Source organism: Drosophila tropicalis, unplaced genomic scaffold, assembly GCF_018151085.1.
Source record: "Drosophila tropicalis isolate 14030-0801.00 unplaced genomic scaffold, ASM1815108v1 contig_593, whole genome shotgun sequence".
NCBI classification, from domain to species: Eukaryota; Metazoa; Arthropoda; class Insecta; order Diptera; family Drosophilidae; genus Drosophila; species Drosophila tropicalis.
The window spans coordinates 19,146,938-19,169,196 of record NW_027173070.1 but is presented as its reverse complement, the minus strand read 5'-3'; the positions used below and the strand labels follow the sequence as shown (position 1 = coordinate 19,169,196).

The 22,259-nt window shown below is 35.3% G+C and overlaps 2 protein-coding genes and 3 non-coding genes across 7 annotated transcripts; 2 read left to right on the top strand and 3 right to left on the bottom strand.

Moving 5' to 3' along the window:
* Positions 1–394: 394 nt before the first annotated feature.
* On the bottom strand, positions 395–16,288 carry sprt (PDZ domain-containing protein sprite). Its single transcript, XM_068289823.1, has 5 exons — positions 16,162–16,288; positions 7,297–7,431; positions 2,221–2,615; positions 1,132–2,160; positions 395–1,071 (listed from the first exon to the last, which is right to left on the bottom strand). Exons 2-5 carry the CDS (start codon positions 7,372–7,374, stop codon positions 690–692), a joined length of 1,884 nt encoding a protein of 627 aa, XP_068145924.1. The 5' UTR covers positions 7,375–7,431; positions 16,162–16,288; the 3' UTR covers positions 395–689.
* On the bottom strand, positions 2,730–4,264 carry LOC137576739 (persulfide dioxygenase ETHE1, mitochondrial). Of its 3 annotated transcripts, none has more exons than XM_068290002.1 (6): positions 4,031–4,264; positions 3,743–3,953; positions 3,524–3,668; positions 3,096–3,459; positions 2,914–3,032; positions 2,730–2,846 (listed from the first exon to the last, which is right to left on the bottom strand). In XM_068290002.1, exons 2-6 carry the CDS (start codon positions 3,917–3,919, stop codon positions 2,788–2,790), a joined length of 864 nt encoding a protein of 287 aa, XP_068146103.1. In that variant the 5' UTR covers positions 3,920–3,953; positions 4,031–4,264; the 3' UTR covers positions 2,730–2,787. The 3 variants fall into 3 exon arrangements, with proteins under 3 accessions (XP_068146103.1, XP_068146102.1, XP_068146101.1); XM_068290001.1 differs by having other exon boundaries at positions 3,743–3,959; positions 4,031–4,263; XM_068290000.1 differs by having other exon boundaries at positions 3,743–4,264.
* On the top strand, positions 9,284–9,402 carry LOC137578423 (5S ribosomal RNA). Its single transcript, XR_011032635.1, has one exon. It is a non-coding gene; the product is annotated as a 5S ribosomal RNA (ribosomal RNA).
* TRNAT-UGU (transfer RNA threonine (anticodon UGU)) lies at positions 12,467–12,538 on the top strand. The gene has a single exon. It is a non-coding gene; the product is annotated as a tRNA-Thr (tRNA).
* Positions 16,289–21,099: 4,811 nt separating the features above from the next.
* Positions 21,100–21,171, bottom strand: TRNAT-UGU (transfer RNA threonine (anticodon UGU)). The gene has a single exon. It is a non-coding gene; the product is annotated as a tRNA-Thr (tRNA).
* Between the last annotated feature and the right edge of the window lie 1,088 nt (positions 21,172–22,259).

The following is a 22,259-nucleotide window of genomic DNA, read 5'->3' as shown; positions in this document are numbered from 1 at the left end:
TGCTATATAGAAGAAAAAGGCTTAGAGAAGAACCTATCGAGTACTGGAAATTCAAAACAGTTTTCTACATTGCGTTAAATAAATCAGAGATTAAAATCAGAACCATATAGAATTCATATTTAATCTAAATAGAACTAGTAGTATTCAGCAATACCAAATTCATTTTTGAAATCAATTAAATCTGCCTAGAAATATTACTCAATTTGGAGAAAAGTAGTTCTAAAAACACAAATCAGTTTTAAATAGTTAATTTAATTAGATCTCTTATAATATAAGATTTGAATTAGGTATACTTATTCTGGCTGTCGGCTCGACAGTGCTAATATTTAGAGTAATTTTACTTACCAGCTGCCTCTGCTTTCATCATCAAATAAAATAACAAAATGCACATAAATTGAAAGCAAAATAAAGGTTCGTGTATTCAGAATTAAATTGTGCTAATTAACTTGATATACAATAATACAAAAATATCTCAATTATATGAATTACGTATACTGAAATTGATGATAATGCATCATAGCCAAGCCAAGACCTACTTAGAAATAATGGTTAAAGTACACAAAGTACCGAAAGTTAGTTACACATTAATGAAAGCAAAAATGTTCAACTAAAACTAATTATAATTTTGCACATGTCCGCCTGTTGTTGGTTGCTTAAACTACAATAAAAAATAAGTACAAGTGATTTGTTTAGATTAGCTTATGCCTGCCCAGAGAGGCTGTGTGCAATGGAGGTGAAGGACTACAGTTCTCATCGCTGGGTGGCGAACCTGGTGGAGGTTTATTGTGGACCCGCTTCATGGGTCGCTTTCGTTCGATGAGTTCATTGTGGGGATTCAGTTCAACTGTTTGCAAGCTCTGGGCACGCTGAAGCGAAAGACGCAAAGGTTTCTTTGGCGGTGTGGGACGTACATGGTGGGTGGTGCGTGTAGCTTCTGTGGTGTTGTTCCCATTTGATGGTTTCGTTGTTTCCGTTTCACTATCGAAATCCAGAGACTTAACACTACGCATATCGCTGGGAAGACGTGATCGCAGAGTCTGAGCTTCACTTTGACGGGGCAATTCACGACGCCTAACAAAAAGAGTGAGATTAGAATTTGAGAAGAACGCAGTCATTTGTACTCAAACTTACCCATTATATTGATTCAAATGCTCTACACTACGTGCATGAGCACTCATTAGATGTTCTCTGTGTAGTTGCTGCTGTTGCTGCAGAGCATCTCTAGGTCGTTCTCGTTCGCGATGTTGTCTTCGTTCCTTCTCGCGTTTATGTTGCTGCATATAAGCGGAATCGCTATTAATGGAGATCTTTGAGGCAGACAAGGATTTGGAGGGCATGGAATACATATTGGGCAAGCGTTCCCTTTCTCTTTCTCTTAGATCTATGTGGGTGTTCTCTTTGATCAGAGTCTTGGTGACATGATTGGAATTGTGATTAAGATCTTCACCCATTAGCTCAATGGGTTTGCCGCCAACCAAAGTGGTTATATAATTGCCACGCTGAAAGATTAGAGGCTTCTCGGGTGGCGTTGATGGTGGTGAAGATATACTAATGCTGGTCACATGCTGAGATTGTTGTTGATGTTGCTGATGTTGATGATGATGATGTTGTCCATGAGGCTGTTGCTGTTGCTGCTGTTGTTGCTGATGTGGTTGCTCTTTGACCGTTTGCAATTCCTTTACTTGCTCTTCCAAATACGATATTCGATGCTGCAGTCTCATGTTGTTTTCCTTCTCTTGATCAAGTTGCTTTTGCGGTATGGGTACAGATTTTTTACGTAAAACAACCATTTGACATTTGCCCGAGTTACCAACATGCCTCTGTAGCTCTTCTTTGGTCTTACTGGTCACAAGACGTCCATTGATTTCCAATATACGATCACCCTTATAGAGGCCATCACCTTCGAGAGCCCATTCGATATAGAAACCCGGCTGATCGGCTCTCTGTTGGGCAGCCCAACGCCCAGAGGTGGCATGAACGGCATGCAAACTCAACGAGACACCCGAACTAATGATATGATAGAGAGTTTGTGCCTCCGGCTTGGATTTTTCAAGGCGTGCCTGCAGAGCTCTTGCTTCTTCCACAATCGATAGCATTTGCAACTCCTCCCGTCCCAAGGCATATTCCAATTCAGCCTGACGTATTCGTATGTCAATGTTGCTATAGAAAAAAAAAACAAGTCTTTAGTAAACTTTCAAATCAAATAATCTTTCCACTTACTCTGTGATATCTAATTTCTCTAGAGCACTTTTCAAATTCTTGATTTTAATACGCTTGTTCTCGGCTTCGGTTTTCAGACGATTCAATTTCTGTTCCGCGGCTGGTTTCTCATTTTCATCCAAAGGTGGACCCGTGGGGCGTGGCAATTTGCCTAGGCAAAGCTGTATACGTAGATTCTGTATAACTGCCTCACGATCCTGGAGAGCTGAACGCAACTCCTTCGACTCACTGCGTGTAGAGCGCGAGGAGAGTGTTCCGCCCAATGAGCCAGCTTTTCGCCTTCGTCCTGTTGTCGAGGCTGAGCCGTGTGTTGATGTAATAGTCTCATGATGCTCGTTAGCTGTATGAAGACTGAACTTTGCTGCACTGGCACAACTCTTGGGATTGAGTATGGTCTGCAAAATAGTAGAAGAACAAACAGAAAATCTTATTAACCAGATGATTAAGCACTAGATTTCTCTCCTTTTCAGGAGCCCATCAGAAAACCCTTAAAAACAAGTTCAGTGAGGTTATTTTGATGCAGAATATGTAATCATTTATTAGATAATTGTTCAAAGTTTATTGAATTTATTGCTCCTTGGGTATATCATAGACTCCACACTCCCGATTGGCAGGCACTGAAACATCTGCAATTGAATATTGTTTCCTTTAGAACAGAATTTCATTTGTTTTTGCTTTGTCAAAGTTACTAACCAATTTTCTTGGGATATGGTAAATTGAGATTATTCATAATTTCGATAAACTCTTCTAGATTTTTGGTCAAACGTGGATTAAGACGTTTCTCCTCCCACACACTGCTCTCCAATTGTCCCCTATATAAAAAACCGATGTATAATACTCTCTGATCCAGGTTAGTCTCTTTACTTTCAACTCACTTGTAGTCGTGGGCTGGATATATGCGATAATTCTCGGGTAATGTGAAAATCTTTTGATGCACATTCTCATAGAGATTCTTGGGATTGCCCTCTTGAAAATCTGTACGCCCACAGCCACGTATAAGAATGGTATCTCCCGTAAAGATACAACCTTGTTCCTTTATCACATAGCTCATACAACCATTTGTATGTCCTGGCGTGGCTAAAGCATCAATTGAATGACGTCCAAATTGAATTTTATCACCCTCCTTCAAATGAAGATCTGCTTTGGCACCACTGGCAGCTGCTATAATTGTCTGACAGCCGGTTAATTGACGTAGCCAACCACTGCCCGTTATGTGATCCGCATGCATATGGGTGTTGACTGTGAGGAAATTTCCATTTGAAATGATGAAATTCAATTTAATCGAGTATTTCCGCACACTTACTGGCATATTTTAGCTGAAGACCCAAATCTTTGACCAATTGTGCATCACGCTTAGCTTGCTCCAAGACGGGATCAATTATCACAGCTTCTTTGGTGGAGATATCGGCCAGTAAGTAGCTATAAGTACTGCTCTCACCATCAAAGAGCTTAGGGGTTTAAGAATTTCATCACAGATAAGATCTCACAGATAATCACAGAGATATAGCAAATTGTGACATACTTGACGAAAAAAGAAATCCGATGAGAATTTGATACGTTCCGGGAAACTGCACATTGTCGTGGCCAGTTGTCGTGGGTTGTTAGCTAATAGTTTACTATTTGTATTCAACGCTTGGACTGTCGAGAGTCTACTGATGGCTGTTAGACTAAAATTGACGAGGCGCCCCGCATAAACCATTTTTGTCGTTTGTCGTTTTTTACTCGGTGCTCGACTATTGCTTCGTGGGTGGGTGATAAAGATCGCGCTATCATATCTGATAGTATTTTGTCTCATTAATCATATAATTACCCAATTAATATTCACAAATACTTTTTTTTTATGGAAGGTATCAAAGTTGGCTTAACTCCTGAGGTAGTTAAGTTTGTTAGAGAGAGAGCTTAATCTTGCGTCAGATTATCACAGTAAATTTTGAATTTTGATTATCACAATTTTAATATATAAAAAACTTAATGTTTACAAAACAAATCTGTAAAATTTTAACAAAAAGGGGAAAGTCGTCTCACTGTAGCGCCTACTAACAGCTGATGTTGTCAACTGAGAAAGCTTTTCGAAAAAAACACCATGCTTTCGCATCAATTTCGAACTCGAAAGCTAACCTGTTGCGTTAAAAGCTTTCAAGTGGCCATTGGACTACGTGACCGGGTAGCAAGAACCCACCAAGTCACCCAAAGACCCAATCACCCTATCACCCTTTAGGGCAATGCAATTGAGGGTAACCTTTTTCAACCCAACCCACCCTTCTTTCTCTTTCTTTTATTTGTTTCCAAAAAAGATGTTGAGAAATTTATTACAGAAAAGACACACCCCTTTTTCCATCTGGACAATGTCCAGTTGCGGAGCGTGAGAATATATTTTTTTTTGATCTACATATTTTGCGAGGAAGTGAATATTTTACATGAGGGTAGGTAGTAGACAAGAAGTAAGAACTGGTCAAATGTTCCTTGGAGTCTCACAAAGTCAATGTCCGATTTCGTGTTGAGAAATTGTAGAAAATGAATTATCTTTGTCTTGCTTTTGTCAAAGGGTGTGAAAAGTAATTGAAATTCATTTCATTTGGGGTGAGATTTAACTAGGATCTTGTTATGATTTTATTACTTCATCTTATGGGTTGGAGGAGAGAAAACGTGTTGTTGTTTTTCAATTAGTTCAGCTCAGTTTATTCATAAGTTTCGAACTCGATCTGATGACTAAACATATTAGCGATGCGCCATTTAACGATCATGTATCATTGTAATAGCTGAAAGGTAACCAAAAGAAACAGAAAGAAATGCTGGGGCTTTCAATCATTTCATCACTTTCAGTGAAAGTTTTATTGTTTGTGTCTGAAACTTCTTTTTTGTGTTACTAATTTGCCAAGCAAAAATAATAATAGTACAAAAAAAATATAAAAGAGGAAATGGTCCAACTTATGAGGTGATATTTGATCTGATGATATGAGAAACACAAATTGATGGCAAAAGATTTGCAAATTCTATTATAAGATATAATACTTTGAAATTGGGTTTTTCTATCTTGAAATGATATTTGGGTGTGGTTTTCTAACACACATTTGAAAGTTAAACATTGGACTAAGTTTAGCTTATGTTAACCAAGAAGCACACTAATAAATGCATGGGAATTTTTATAGATAAATTTATTGAATATAAATTGGTTTTGGTAATTAAACTTGGCTTAGCCTGAAGGTCAGTTTGGTTCAGGTTTTATTACACATTGTAATTTAGAATTAATTCTCGTTTACAATTACCTAGATAATTAAATTAAACTTAATAATTTAAAACGATAAGTCCTTGACTTATCTTGGTCTCAAAAATGGGAGATAATTTCATTGTTAAATTTTCGCCTGTTTCCTGAAAAGGGATCAAAAGCCTTTTTCCATGGCGTTTTTTTTTAGATTGCCTCACACCTTGTAAATGTAAACACTTACATTTTAAAAGCTGTTCATTTAAAATAACAGTTTTGGACAATTTTGTATTAAAGCTCTCAAAGTTCCATTCTCGTAGTTTTAAAAATCTTAAGCCACTTTTAGAAATTAAATTGTCATGTTTAGAAAATTCCAAAGAAAAATAAGATCTTACTATTTTATTAGATATGTTATTCTACCATAGAACAAAAATAACAAATCAGTCACTTTCAAAGGAAAATCGATTACAATTTTAAGATTTTCAATTTCAAGTATCCTCAGAAATCTATTTCAATGGATTTTTGATTCATTTTTAATCAAATTATTTGCCTAGAAAGCAATTAGCTGATGTCTAAACTATTCCAATGCTCATACAATTTTTGTTGAATTTGAAAGAATTTTACCATATACATTTAAGTCCGAAGTAACCCCGAAAGCTACTTATCAAGTATTAAAATTATTTTGGCGTTTATTTAAAATTTGTTCATCTTGCAGAAATCACTGCAGAAATTTAACTAATTACTAGAAATAAACACTTAATTTATTTCATATTGAACGTTCACTTTTTTAGCTATGAATATTTTTGAATAAGAATCATTTAGAAAAATAAAATAATATTCAAAATGTTTAACTTTGATAGGTAAATAAGTAAATTGGTAATCAATTTCCATATCACAAACTAATCCGCCTTGATTCCAAGCGAAACCACTCTGAATCGGTAAGGTGAACTATATACAGTAGAGTCCGGTTATAACGACACTCAAGGGACCGACGATATATCCGAAAAACATACTAAACGTAGGCCCTTTCATATAAGTTTGTATTACTCATCGAACTTTAGTCGCTAAAACCGCACTGAGTCGTTATAACCGTATTCTACTGTACATATGTTTGATAAATATTAGCAGTGCTTATACAAAAAATTGTGATAAAGAAGACTTTAGAAACTAACGAAATTCGTGGAAAATGAAAAGTTTATACATATTCCAAGAATTTGTTTTCTATCTAGAAATGAAAAGTCTTTCATTATTATCTTCCCTTTGCTTTCTTCGTAGGTGTCGCTTCGTTGAATTCCAAAACAACAGAGTCTTGAATTTTTGTTATAAATCTCTCAACACGTCAAAGTTTGGAAATCATTTTCTGATAGATAAAGATGCATCATCGTCTTGTTGGTTGCAATTGAATGACTTTGCATCGTTGTGAAAGTGTTGCATTACAATGCATTTACAATTTGATAGTGTGTAAATTGTTGTTGTTTTTTCATCTTTCGTATGGGTGGATTCAACGGTTTATTAATTTTTCGACTGTTGAGTTGCCATTTCTATTGTTGTTTACCTAAGAAGGGGCCGAGTCGGAGAGGGGGAACACACTTGTTCATGCATTTCATTTTCGACAACTTTCTAGCGTGAAATTATGTAAAATATTTAAAACATGCAGCATGTATGTATGTATTTATGTACCCAGAGTATGTAAGGTGGAGTTAAGACTACATAGACTACATGCGTGTCTATAACTAATTAGTGTCTTATATAATCGAATTAGACAATAGATGGATGTAGATTATTAAATACAGGGCCTTACACCAAAGACCCGGCAATATATGTACATACATATATGTATTTTGATTATGATTAAAAATGTTTACACAACTTACCATTGAAGCGGATTTCTGTTTGGCAAAGGCGCGATGATGCGCAGAAATCGGTTCACTAACCACACTTCCGGAATCCATAATGAATGGGTCACAACACGTTTTGAACTCCAATTGAAATTGAAATTGAAATTAGCCCTGCAAAAAAACAAGCAAAATAAATTGTTATGAACTTTTGAACTGTAATTCAACTTGGCAGGAGTTAATCTTCAAATCAAACTCAACTCTTTGCAAAATTCACTCTATTCAAAGAGTCACTTAGATGTCTGGTTCCGCTTGGCAGAGCAAAAACAATTGCCAACTCAACCACAAACTAAATGAGGGGAGAGATGAGGGTAAGTGACGGGTGAAGGGGTGGACCAACAGAGACACATAGATTGTTGTTGAGGTTGTCTTCGTTTTTTTGAATGTTTGCAATTTTCGGTTCGTCGTTAGTCTCGTTTCAGCTAGCTTAATTATCAGCTCATAGAACCTTTAATTTTTTTTCCAATGAAATATTAAACATTAAGAAACAGAAGGGAGAAATTATTGTTATCCCATGCAAATGAGCAGCTGTAAATACCGTTACACAGTGTCGAGATCTCATGGTAAGACGCACTTTTTCTTTTTCTTCTTGTTTTTGGTGGTGGCAAAAGTCGTTTGCCTTGCTTTGGGCCAAAACAAAGAAATGCATTCGATATGCAGATTTGCCCTAGCCTCAAGATAAGCACTGAAAGATACTGTGACTGACTGCGGTCGGTTGCGGTTACAGTTTGCCTACACACATACATACATATGTATATACATAGATCACATTACCTAATGTGGCGGCAACTCGATTTCTTTCTTTTGATGCCTTTTCACTTGCTTTGTTGCTCGAAACGACACAAACGGACGGACGACACAAAGAGTTTCCATTCATACTCTATATATCTTCATACAGATATGTACATTCGAGTGGTACTTACTTGTGTGACATACTTAAGTATCTTTTATGCTGTCTAAGAGATGTGAGAATCTATAAACACAGTTAGATACTTTTATGTTCCTTATTGGCTAAGAAGAGAAGCAAGTTCTATAAACAAAAAGATGCGTTTAAATAGCATATCCGAACAGTCCGACAAACAACGTTTTTCCTATACTTACATATATACATATACATAGATAGTTTGAATTAGAAAATACTTTTTGATTTCTACTAAACGATCTACAGGCATCTACCATAATCAGTTTCATTTCTGAATAGTTTTGAAACCAAAAAGCGAAAAGATATACAAAATTGAATACCCCAAAATTGCAAAGACAGAAGACCTAACTAACAAATGAAGATTACAAATTGTATATTAGTTTTAGATGGATACATTTGTAGAACAACAATATATCAATTAATGTAAGATTAAGAATTTAATATTGAAAGAAATATAAGACAAAAGGTAAGCAAAAACAAACAATGATCAACTAAAAAATATCTGATACATACAGAGAATCTGGTTATAACTGTGCTCAAGGGACTGACGAGTTTCTTTCTTATATCCGGAAGACGAACTAAGCGGAGGCCCTTTCATATAAGTTTATATTGGGCCCAACCAATCACTCAACGAACTTTAGTCGCTATAATTAGACGGACGTTATAAGCGGAGTCGTTATAACCGGATTCTATTGTACTTAATATTTGTATTACATTCATTGTATTTAATAAATATCAGATATTTACCATTTATATACTGAACTTGTTCCCAAATCTTTTTTATAAATATAAGCACCACCTTTTTCCTTACTCTAACTTCACTTTATCTTTAAAAGTGTTTAAATAAACTTCATTGATATTATTCGTGAACATCAACTTGTAAAAAAATAAAGAACTCCAAAACCCTTTCGAGAAGGATTCACTTTATTCGAATACCCATCCGTCAGCTACAAAAGTTCAACCTGTTTTTAGTATCTAGAACTTTAAGGAGCTTTCACTAGAGCTTTTTGTTGAAAAAAACCATTCAACAGTTTAGCATATCTCGCCAACGACCATACTACGTTGAATACATCGGTTCTCGTCCGATCACCGAAATTAAGCAACGTCGGGCGCGGTTAGTACTTAGATGGGGGACCGCTTGGGAACACCGCGTGTTGTTGGCATCCCAACAATCTTTTTTATGCCTCCCTTCTCCTAGATACTTTTTTAGTTTCCTCTTTATTAGTTCTACCCATTTTTTTTTTTTTTTTTTGTTAATTTCAGTTTATGCATGTATCTTGTATCTGTGGCTATCTTTTGACATTGTATCATTTTGCTTTAGTCATTAGTCTCACTCGCTTGTCTAATTGCCTTCATAGATGCTTAGAACTCTTCATCACTTTGTTTATTTCGCGTGTTGCCAGAACTAGGAACTAGTTGTTGCTGTGTTGTGTTCCTATTGTTTTGTTTCAAACCAATGTGGGCCTATCATTAATCTAATTTTTCGCCTTAAGTTGGAAGCTGAGAGACTGTTTGGCTGTGTCTGGTAGTAGGTACTCGCACATTAACAGTTTTCTATGTATTTAGTGTTTTGTTTTTTAGCTTCAAGAGCTTTGCTAATGAGCTCAAATTAAAGCCAGCTAGTTTGACTGTGGAAGACCTATTTGCCAAATTGCAGCTGAGGCTGACAGGGCGAGCTGGTCTCGGCTACAATTGGCTTGGGTGAGAAAAAGTCAGGGAAGCATGAAGATCATTCAACTATGCAATATAGGGGGAGAAAAAGTGCATAATACATTGCATGCTGATTTGCGTGCCGAAACTAAGTAAGTAAGTAAGAAGGGTTTCAGTTTGTGTTTGAGAACAAGAACAAGAAGCACAAGCCAAGTCAAGCCTCAAACTCCTCAAGTATTTCCCACAAGAGAACTGAAAACATGTGGGCGCTGAGACCGCTGAAGCTTATCCAGACCAAGACCAAGACCAAATGTACCTTGTGGTGGCCTTTGTAACTGATAATTACCAACAACAACTGCCAGCTAGAGAGGCGTAGTACATCGCTCAGTTGCGTTTTTCTTTCCCCTTCCCCCCTTCAGTAATAATAATTTTCGTTTACTTTACATTTTTTTTTTTTTTTGTTGTTCTTCAGCGTATTTCCGGTGTCAGTCCGACAAAACAAAAAAAGAAACACTAACGTTTATGAAGCCATTTGGCTACGCTATACTGCGGAGAGATGTGTGCTAAAGTTAGTGACGATGTTTTGCCAAAGAACTAGTTGCAAATGTACTGTTAAATTGCATTTTAGATGTTGTAGAATTGTAGAATAATGTTGATGTTGATGATAATGATGATGATGATGATGATGATCATCATGATGACAATAAACAACTAACGTTGCGCTGGTCAAGCAGGTAGGTCGAGGTGCTAGCCAATAACAAGTGAAACTTGTTCGCTCTACGAAATTCCGGTCCACAATCAAACCGAAAATGACCTAAAAAGCCAAAATAATGATGACAAGTTCTCTCTGTCTCCCTCTACCTCTCTCTTCTTCTCTTTCTCTATATTACTAATGTCGCCAGTTTCCATTTCCACCACAAAATACTTCAATTAGCTGGAATATCTCACAATTAGGTATATGAACATCCGAACAATATTCGTTATACCCTTCGATAAGGTATCTTACTTTTTACCACAAGTTAAGGTTACGTTTTTTAGGAAATTTAGTTTATGATATGGAATGTCTATTATAAATTCTTAGTAAAGCTTGACACATTGTTATTGAAAACCACTTTGATGTAGATTTTTAACTGTTCTTTATGCTAGTTAGTATCGGATACCTTAAAGTTAAAACTTCGATAGTAAGGTTAGGTTAGCATTGAAAAGAGAGTGATTGCTAATTATATAAGATCTGGGGAAGTTTAGGTCATCGAAATGACATACCCATTTTTTATAGATCTATTTAGTCTATTTGTGGTTGTGTTATATCGAATGACTAAAAAATTGTATCCAAGGTAAGGTTAGATCATGAAAGCATCTTGGAAGGAAGAAGAAGAAAGAAGAAATAATATAGTATTAATCTTACAATTAGTTAGTCTATATACATATGTACATACATATGTGCCTGTAATTTGATAATCCAATGGTTAGGACTTGGATGACACTTATGGGTTAAATGTATTAAAGGCGAAAAACCTTATTTGAAATACGATTTCTCTGATTTTGTGAAAAAATAGCATTCCCATATTCTTAAAAAGATAGGTCAAGGAAAAACACTAAGAAAATACTATTAATGCCATTAATTAAAAAATATTAAGAGAAGGGCAAATTAGGGATCTTTAGAAGCTCTTTCTATATGTTTATTTTTCCAAAGAATAGGATCTATCGCATAACTATAACTTAAAGTTACCTTCTAAGATTAGGTTACCCACCTAATGGATGATTTAAAAGACTTTGTTTAAGTTAATGTATTTGTTGTTTAAAACCATACTAAATAAGTTGTTTACAAATTCCATGGCAATCTTAGGTCATAAGGTATATGACAAAAACAACGACATGTTATTTTGTCATTTAGGCTGTCCCTCTGTTCCAAATGTTAAAAGGCAGCATCAAATCTCCCACGCAATTGTATAGAAAATGTGTTTAATATGCAAATTGAATATATGCAGCAAACCAAATCGAATCAAAGCACAAAAAAAAAAAGGCAGGCAATTCCAAAAAATTACAGTTTCAAGTTGTCTGTTTGTCTATGTAAATATTTGTGACTGTCACTGTCAGAAAGCTTTCTGCACCCCCCCACGTAAACACTGCTCCACCCCCACCTTCAACTTATCGTCGTATGCATCTACAATAAGTATAATATAAAACGCGTTTTGTTTGATTGAAGGTGTTGCCCGACCTCGTCCCATCCCCATCCCTATCCCCATATCCACTCCACTCCAATCTAAATGTTGTTGCTTTTGCGAGATCTGCACCCAACAAATTGTTATGAGATGAGCTCAGGTGTATGTGCTTGCGCTTGCGCCCACTATGCAAATTATTAACTTAATTTGTTGTTGTTGTGTCTTTTTTGTTTTTCTTCATTATTATTATTGCTATTGTTCAATTATATTTAAATGGAGACGACACCTGGCTGTCTTGTGTGTGTGTGTTTCAGTACCATTTCATTCCGCCTTTCTGTTAAAGCTCTGTTAAGAATCGTTCTGTTAGTGTGGAGGGCGTAATGGCTATGGCAAGTTAGACAGCGCGCTGGGCAAAGCCTCTTTAGCTCAGTGGCAGAGCACTGGTCTTGTAAACCAGGGGTCGTGAGTTCAATCCTCACAGGAGGCAAAACTTAATTTCCATCAGAGTTTTCTTCAAACTTTGTGAGAAACTTTTTTCTTTTTTTATTTAATAAACCGAAAGGTCATAATAATTATGTTAAATGCAGGTGTCTGTTATGAATTATTTTAATCATTTCGCAGTGTTTTTGCTTAATTTTGTTTGCATTGGTTTCTTGCTTGAGGGCAAGAAAAAAAACACAAAATGTTTTGGTTTTTGTAGGTTTGTAATTTCCAAACACCTGCACCCAAATGTGTGCGTAGAGATACTCTGCTTTTGGGCAAAAGATAAATAATTTATGTCTCACACAAACGTGCGAACTCACACACACACACTCACACAAATTGGCACACTTGACTATTGTTCACGCTCTGGTATGTGAGCACAAGTGTCATACAAACAAAACAACAACAACAAATAGTACACATAAATATTAAGTATATTAAAGCCATAAGCACGACATTGATAATGTTTAATCGAGGCTGAGCAGCAGCAGCAGCGGCAATAACCAGGGCCAAAACTAAAAAAAAAAAAAAACTATCAAACGGTCCAGCTGTTGGGCCACAAAACAAAAAACCAGCTAGGAATACCCAAAAAAAAAAGTCAACTTAATTGACTTGACACATAAACAAACAAGAAAGTTTTAGGTTTATATGTTTATGATTTATTACCTACATTTCTCAAAGGTCATATTAGCTTTGTCACTACTTTTGAACTACGAAAAAATGTTCAACATGTCGATTGATTCATTTCTTTTTGTTGACAAACTAATAAGGCTTGCCTTTTTCAAATCTTTATTAATTATTTAGCCATTATTTTGTCAGAAAGTTTAGTATTGTTAGTAAATTGAAAGTGAAACTGAAAAATCACCAACACTGAAGCTAAAATTGATTGTAATTAACGGTATTTCATATAAACTTTGAGTATCCAAAGTATTTTCATCACACTTTTCGACAGAGAAACATCAGACAGATGTAAGTTATTCTATCTTCTTAAGTAAGTATGTCCATAAAATGTCTAAATTATGTAAGGAAGATAATCACTTTGAATTCCGTGACAAATAACAAATTGTTTTTTGTTTCTAAAACAAATTTAATTAGTTTTAATATTTATTACAAAACTGCTGTGGAAATATTTACTTTATGGAAAATAGTCAATAGGTAAGCAATACTAGAATATGATCCGGTTTCTTTAACAAATATTTTTCTTTCACATTTAACAAATAAATGTTACCAGTCTCCCAGAGTCAATAGATACTTTAATTGGCCATCATTTCAATGGGCAATTATTTCAGTTCAGTTAGAATGTCAGCTGAATGTTGACTGATTGACGACTATTGGGGTCGTGAAAGCTAGTGAACCTGCTACTACTTTTACGAGTCACCTCATTTTGCATCTGACATATCATTTATGCAAATCAATTCAGTTGTCTCCCGGCTCTTAGAAAGTCACAAACATAGTTAGTTAGATTAATGCCAAGAAAGTCTAGAAAATTGGCTAATATCAATAAACGGAAAGCGAAATCGATAGATGGATAGTTGTTGGAGACTCACAATTTTAATTGTTAACACAAATCCAAGGCAAAAGCAATGGAAATCAAATGAAAGTGAATGAACAATCACAAGAAGATAGTATCTGTGGCTCTTCAACAGAAACATTCACCTGCAAAATTAACATAAACAAAAACCAAACAAAAACCTATATTGATTAGGTTGTTAGCATTGAAAAACAACATCATCAACAACAAAAAAAAAGACCCCCAAATAAAAAATAGAGAGACAGAGAGAGAAAGAGAGAGAGAGAGCGAGAGAAATATGTAAATTACACGAAAAAAAAGACAGGATGTATCTATAAGTGGAAAAGGGTTTCGGGTCTTTTCTTTTATGTGCATTTTCAATGAGGGAAGCTCCATCAATTGTTATTCAAATTCAAATTAATAAACAAATCCAACAAATGACAGAGACAGAAAAAAGTGAGAAGAGATAGAATAGACATTTCCAACTGACTTGAGTCAACCGCTGAAATTCTATATGTAATTATAAAGATTGTATCTACAATAGATACATTTTCCATTGTCCAAAACTAAACCAATAATCATTTATGACTGACTGATTGATGATCAATATTTGATGGGGCGGCGGCGACTTTAGAAAATTTCATTGGAAATGCTCAACTCAAATTTCAAATTCTTAATTTTAATGTGAGCCCAGACGCCTTTCTTCTGTTTGGAATTTAATTACAGCGCGAAACAGAAACAAAATAAAAGAATTCCTAACAAATCGCTTTAGAATTTATTTATGGCCAACAAGAGAATCAGATGCAGGGAATAAGATATGAAAATAAATTTCATTTCTTTTGTTATGATAAAATTGCTAGTTTTATTCGACAGATTTTGCAAGTTCAAATGACTAACAAAAGGAATTCTCGGCATGTGTTACGTAAGATCAAATTTAAGTAAAGTTTTTTTTCCTCTTCTTGTGCGTTTTTCTCAATTGTTAAGAAAAGAGAGGAGTGGCCTAGGTTTAGATTTTTGTTAGTAAATTGCTCTATCATCATTTTGTCTTGTCTTGGTTGACGACCTCATTTAGTTGACTTTAATACCCTTTGCCTACAGTGCGGGGCATATTTGCTAGCATAAATGTTTGGAATGAAAGCATTTCATAGTTCGAAATTCCCGTTCTGAAAAAAGAAGACCTGATGATAATCGGCTTTTGGTGATATTTGATTTTAATCTTTTGACAAGTGGTTTAAAATTATATAGAATTTTTATATCTTAATGAATCTAAAGTTAGAGATTTTCTGTTAAGGATTGTTTAACAAAAAAATGGTTAAAACTTAAGATATTTCTATCAAGATATTTGTCTTACAATTAAACTTCTATAGAGGACTCTCAATTCTTTTTAAGATGGAGATTTTATGTTGAGATCTGCTTAAAAAAGTGTTGAATCTAAATATAAATAAGTTTTTTGAGATATTTCTTTCAAATTTTGTTGTCATAGTGCAACATGTGGAAAATCTCATCAACTGCAATTCATATCTTAAGGGTTAATGTCTTAAATTTGGGGCTGAAATACTTGCTCTTTGCCCATATAGTGGCAGATGTCCTGTTTTTAGAGTCGATAGTTAGTTCCTAGCCCCAGACTGAAACCGACTAGGTTAAATTCTTTAGAGAATTCAAAAGGTTAGCAGAAAATTCCAGCAGTTTTAATTGTTTGAAATCAAAATTGATGTTAATTTTATAATATATTCCTTAAACATTCCTAAACCGAAACATTTAACTCCATTGACTATATCCTATACCATTTGAAAGAAAAATCACTTAAGCAATTATAGAAGAAAAAAACGAAGTAATTGAAATATTTTTGCTTCAAGTCTCTGTAGTTAGAAAATCCAATTAAAACCCATTTGAAATCACTTGACTGTCTATATAATATAGAAGAAAGAAGCAGCTGCATTGTAAATTCTAAAGAGTATTGGACCAACATTGATGTGAGATTGAACCGCCCTCTCAGTTTTTAGAACGTTTTTGCCATGTATTTATGGCAACTAATTGTTTCGACCTTTTGTTGAATGAGTTTGCAATTTTCTAACTATTATAAAAATGATGATGATGAATAAGAAGACAAGACTTACCACCGCAGTTTAAATGGTGCACAATAATATTTATTTATTTATATTTATTTTTCTTCTAGCTATTGTTCAAGCACATCACAATGGGTAATAACTGAATAAATTCATTTCATTTCATTTAATTTGATTTAATACAATTCGATTTCGGTTGTAATTTCATTTCATTTGTTATAAAGCATTGGAGATTTTTAGCCTCGATCATAAAAGTTAATAAATCAATTGCAAAAACCGTTACTAAAATGCGAGCAACACAATGAGGGAAAAATAAATAAAATTTGTCTCGGTTTAGATTTTGATTTTCATCTCTGTATTCGTGTGTGTGTGTGTGTGTCTGTGTGTGTTATATCCGTTTCCTTTTTGATTTCCGTTGATTTTTGAAGACAGGAAATTTACACTTGAATGCATAAAACAAATTACTAAATATACACAAAGAATAAATCACTGAGAAAACACAACAACACTCCTCGAGAAACTCCTCTCCACGACGAGATTCGATTAGGAAATTACGCAGGCGCCCGCGCTCTTTGAATTTCGGATTTCTTTCAAGCGCTTGCGATCCGCTTGCGGCAAAGTCTGATTTAACACTGGATCAAAAAAATGTTCAAGCTGAGCAGAGAGCAGCATGACAGGGGAGAAACTGAGAGAGAGAGAGAGAGTGCATGGCTTGTTCTCTCTCGTGTGAGTGTGTTCTCTTGGTGGTTGATTTGTGTTGTTGCTGTTGTTGTGTTAATGCATTTTGGCAGCAGAATTATTGGACTATGCCTGGTTAATAGTTTGCATGCAGTGCATTGAACTGTCAGATTCCCCTCCACCCCCGCCATTACACAAAATCTGAACTATAGATAATCCCCTCCTCCAGTCGGCCCTTGGCCCCTTCACTCAAGTAGGCGTCTGCATATTTTGACAGCTGCTGCTGCTGCTGCTTCATATTCACTCTTGAGATTTTGTTTTGAGGAGTAAACCATCTTGATGACTAGAGGGTGGGGTGGGGCAGACCCCATCATCTAAAATGCTCGCTTCCTATATGCCTGCTCTCTAGTGGTTGGTGGTGTCTAATATCTAGATCGGATCGGATCGGAACGCGCTCGTGCGCAAAGTCAATTAAAATGATCACAACACCACGTGAAGGACCAGGAACACAGACAGACAAAAAACTATGACAACCCTTTGTGCTTAGGGGTTGCATTTCGGATTGTTGATTACATTTTTGTCCATTAAAAATCATTAAAATTAGCCCAACACAAAAATAAAAAGGCATAAATCAAAATTTACCCAAAAAAAAAAACGAGAAACGAGAAACGAAAGCAAAAGGACAAGCTGAAGATAGTACGGCTAGTCTATACCCTAAGAAAATCTGTTTAAAGACCATGAAAGGATCCTCATAACGAATATAATGGGGATATAAATTTAAATGTTGTTAGGCTTAACGATATTTGGTTTAGGAATAAGAAACTTTATAGATTTTTTTTAGGCATTCTTATCTTATCTTCAAATTTGAAGCAACTTCAATAAAACATTAAACAAAAAATGTCTGTCTTCGGTATTTATTTTCCTTATAATATTTGAAAAGTAAATACTAGAAATTGCGAACCCTGTTTAATTTTTAGATCCTTTTAAAGTTTATTAGTTATAACTATTGTAGAATCCGGTTTCAACGACTACGCTTATAACGTAGAGACTAAAGTTCGATGAGTGATTGGTTGGTCCCAATACAAACTTATATGGAAGGGGATCCGTTTAGTACGTCTTCCGGATTCTACTGTACTTAAAATATCAACATTATATTTATAATTATCACTTATATTTCTTCAAATCCTACTTTGGTACGACTTTTTAGCAAATTTACCAACAATTCATACAAAATAACTAATTAGTAGAAGGATTATAGAGTTTTACGAGTACTTTACTTAGGTTTTACTTTGAATAAGTAAGTAAATAAGTAAGTATAATAAGTTTGTAATGTATTTATGTAGGTAGTAATCATTTTATAAGTTGACGACCAAGTTTCTCGAAACAATAAACTAGGAAAAGAACTTAATTTCTTTTTAAAGGTAAAACAGGTAAAAATCTAGTGTATAGATAGATTGGATTAGTGCTGACCTAATTATGTATATTCCCGCCTAAAGTTACATCTAAGCAAAATCTATGTACTCTCCAGACAAAGGGTATAAAAAGGGGTTAACATTTTTGGTAGAGTACCAGGAGCCTGCCAGACACGCGTTTCGCCCTCGCTCTCACCCTAATTGCGTTCCCTTTTTTGTTTTTGGTCTTTGTTTTGTGAAGTGGCCCAGCTTTAACTTTCGAACATTAAATCATTTCGATTAGCTAATGCCCGGTGTGTGTGTGTGTGTAGTGTGAGTGTGTTTGTCTATGTCCATATATGTATATATATAAATCAAAATGAATTCAAATTTTTTGGATTTATTGTGCGGGTTCATTAAAAATTTATAGAAATATGTCTATAGTGAAATGTCCATAGACCACCGTTAGACTCTATTACAAAACTAACCAAAAACAAACAAAAATAGAAAAAGAAACAGTTAAAAAGAAATAATTTCCATAGACAAGTTTGTGGCTTGAGTCTTTCGTTTGGTTAGATAAGCATATTTTGAAGAACAATAGAAATAGAAAGAAGAGTCTTTGGGGAATTTCGATAGTTAGGTATTCGAGTAACTGTGTGTGTGTGTGATACACGATCACTCTGATCTCAGTCTGTCAAAACTAACCACAACAATTTTCTTAACTACACTTCCTTCTCCTCGACTGGGATGGATGATAAATTTATTCTCAAGGGGCACTTGTAGCTACTTTTTTTTATGGCCACAAAGCAGTGTAAAACCAACAAAATGAAAGAAAAGAAAAGGCCGCAAAAAGGGCAGGAAAAACTCAAATGTTTGTATGTGTGTATACTTTTTAATTTGGGTTTTCTTTTTCAACTATTTCCACAGAATTTCAAGGGTCATAGGCCAAAAAGCAAACACATATGAAATTTCAAATATTCAAGACCCTTGAAATTGTTGAGAAACTGAGAGACAGACAAAAAGATTGGGACAGAGGGTCAAGGAAAGGGGCATCGTCTAATTTATGCCAAAGTCTTGGAGAGAAAATGTATATCCCAAAAAGAAGTAGCCACTGCCATGATCAATTAAACTAATTTATGCGGCATACCTTATAACATGCCACATAAAAGACTCGATTGCTACCTGAAAAAATACATATATCCAACACAACCCGCCATTTCCGTCACTTGTTCCCTATTCTCTCTCTCTCTCGCTGGCCGTCCCCCATCTATGTCTCTGTGTCTTCTCAGGTGTTTCTCAGGTGTTCGTGTCCATGGTATATAAACTGTGTCACTAATGCAATTTTGTAATTAACTAAAAGTGCAACGAGAGCGGAACTATGAACTTGTATGTACATGAGTCTCATATATACGTTTTTTTCTCTCTTTATTGAGGGCAGGTGTTAACCGAATTTCATGCAGGCCACATTACACATTTGGACATATACATATATGTATTTCCTCCTTATGGAGGATCACTTGAGTAAATATATGAAATTGATGTTAGGCACTTGGCTGGTAATTGCCTGGTAATTGGTTATAGATAACGACGTCCAACAGAGTTTTTAACTTTGGGAGAAAGAAATTTCTTCATCGTTTCAATGGTCAACTTCGACTCCATTAATAATGTAAAATTGTTGATACATTAAGTAAATTGGCAAGAGGAATGTATTTGTTGGAGATTTTTATGAACTAAAAGTAAATATTTTGTCAAATTTCATATGCATAAGTTTGCCATTTTAAATGGACCACAAGGCTTATTATTTAAAGTTATATATATGTATATATTTTTATATGCGATCTATCCTAAATGGACAATGGACAACAAATATTGTCAACGGTAATCACAAAAAAGGATTGGAATCACCCGCTTCTTCACTTCTATACAGACGTCTAAAAAGAAGTCACCCAATTGACCTGCCATCTAGATCAGAGACGGACTGAGTACTGAAAAGTCCGAATCAAAGCGATAGTTACAGTATTGGCGAACAAATATTTGACTTATGTACAATTGTAGAAGTAAATTTATAGCAACTTGTCAGAAGGACTTTAATTTTAATAAAGTTTTCATATTTTTAAAAGACGTAATCTAATTAGTTGCCGGATCAGGCTGAGGCTTTTGCAGGGCATTTAGAAGCAGCAGTTTTCCCCAGCCCTTAATGCAGACCAAGCAGACATAGAGGAGACATCCTCATATACTTGAAGATGACACGATCACTTCCTGTACTTAGTGGGAGTTATACTAAATATAGTTTTGAGAAAATCCCTTTATTGGGTCTAAAAACATGCTTATTTGTTTACACTTTGTTTGATTCAAACATTTCTCAATTTATGAAAAACTTTGTTCCGAATCTCAAAGTCTTTATGTGAATTTGTGTCAGGTTCGCTCTAGTTTAAGCTTATTAACCAATGTCGAAATTTATGTTTTTGGTTGTTCAGATTACATTATAAAACAAGGAATTAAAGGTATATAGTTTTATGTCTTTTGATTCGTTATTAGAGAAAAAGTTGTAAAACGAAACAACTTTAATTTTGTGCGTGTACCAATACTTTTTTGACACCCTGTAAATGCTCAAGAGGTTTCAAAATCTCAGTTGATCTCTGCTTATTCTGTGTGGTACTTTTGTTTTCACAAAATGTTTAGTTATATTCCTTTCATTCAAAATAAGTACTACACTTGCCCTAAACTTCAGTCTATATCTTTGGCTTACTATTCTCAGGCTAAGTGTTTGACTGAGTTCTTATCCTTCCAAGGTCAAAATCGTGCAAAATAAATATTAGTTTCAAGTTTAAGCACTAAAAACTAAGATAACTTCTTCAAAATGACATTTACAAAAAAAAAATTTTGGTTGACCTTCGGGACTCTCTCCCCGTCTTCCTTTTGCCTCCTGTGAGGATTGAACTCACGACCCCTGGTTTACAAGACCAGTGCTCTGCCACTGAGCTAAAGAGGCGGACAAATTTAGCGCGCCACAGAAGTCAATTTCAACGACAATTGAGTTAGTTTTTTTTCCACCAACCTGCTGCCCTCCCCCCCTGTACAAATTTTTAGTTTGTATCTCAAGTCGAAGATAGAACAACGACAAAAGACATGGCAAACATATGTTGACACAGTTGTTGCCGCTGTCTGATAACTGTTTTTAAATGAAATGGTTTCACAAGATAAAGGTAGAAAGAGAGTCAGAGAGAGAGGGAGAGGGAGGTGGCGGCAAGGTCAGAGAAGGCAGACGGAAGACACCGATACGACCGGATATTAATTTTATGAAATGAATTACACACATACGCTATGGGGGATGGGGATGGGGGAAGACTCATTGTCAGACAATCAACATTAGGGCATTGGCCCATGACAATTAGGGCCAGGTCAGGCTTGTCTCTACCTGATTGTAAGTGAAACCAAGATATATGTATATATAGATATAGACAAACGCACACACAAGATGGAGCCATTAGGCTTTTCACTCATCCCATCTCAAGTTTGTAAAACGACATGCTCGATGAGCAATATTTTCCTCACATCATCATCATCATCATAATGATAATGGGCATTTTTTTGATTGCCCAGCCAACGCAGGTTTCTTCGATCTTTTGAAAAGTTTTCTGTTTCAGTTTCGGTTTCAGTTTCAGTTCAGCAAAGCGTTGAAAATGGTTCAACGATCTTTGCGCCTCAACGAATTGCTTTTTGGCATGTTGTTGGCCTGTCTTTAGGGCCAATAATCAATCGATTAGACCCATGAGCCATATGTGCTGGAAGCAGCAGGAAGACAACGTCCTGATCCTGATCCCGATCCCATGCCAGACGCGTGCTGAGTCTATTAACAGCTGCCGGCCATGTGTTAATCGTAGTTGAGAAGGAATTTTGGAATTAGGGGGTGAGAGACAGAGAGAGAGAGAGAATGAGAGGAAATAAATTAAATTTCGACACCTAATAAATCGCCTTAGAGAGCAACGTAATACGAAAACCACAAAAATCAAAATCTTTATTAGCTGCTTAATGCCTATTTATTTAATTTTTTTTACTAATTTTTTTTTTTTCCCCAAA

Excerpts from the sequence above, each read along its gene's own strand:
- LOC137576739 (XM_068290000.1), bottom strand. The coding sequence starts at position 4,015 with ATGAGACAAAATACTATCAGATATGATAGCGCGATCTTTATCACCCAC. Across the intron at positions 3,669-3,742 it reads CGGATTTCTTTTTTCGTCAA|CTCTTTGATGGTGAGAGCAG; the intron begins GTATGTCACAAT and ends TAAACCCCTAAG. Across the intron at positions 3,033-3,095 it reads TATCCAGCCCACGACTACAA|GGGACAATTGGAGAGCAGTG; the intron begins GTGAGTTGAAAG and ends TTTTTTATATAG.
- sprt (XM_068289823.1), bottom strand. The coding sequence starts at position 7,374 with ATGGATTCCGGAAGTGTGGTTAGTGAACCGATTTCTGCGCATCATCGC. Across the intron at positions 2,616-7,296 it reads AACAGAAATCCGCTTCAATG|ACCATACTCAATCCCAAGAG; the intron begins GTAAGTTGTGTA and ends ACTATTTTGCAG. Across the intron at positions 1,072-1,131 it reads CATTTGAATCAATATAATGG|GCGTCGTGAATTGCCCCGTC; the intron begins GTAAGTTTGAGT and ends TCTTTTTGTTAG.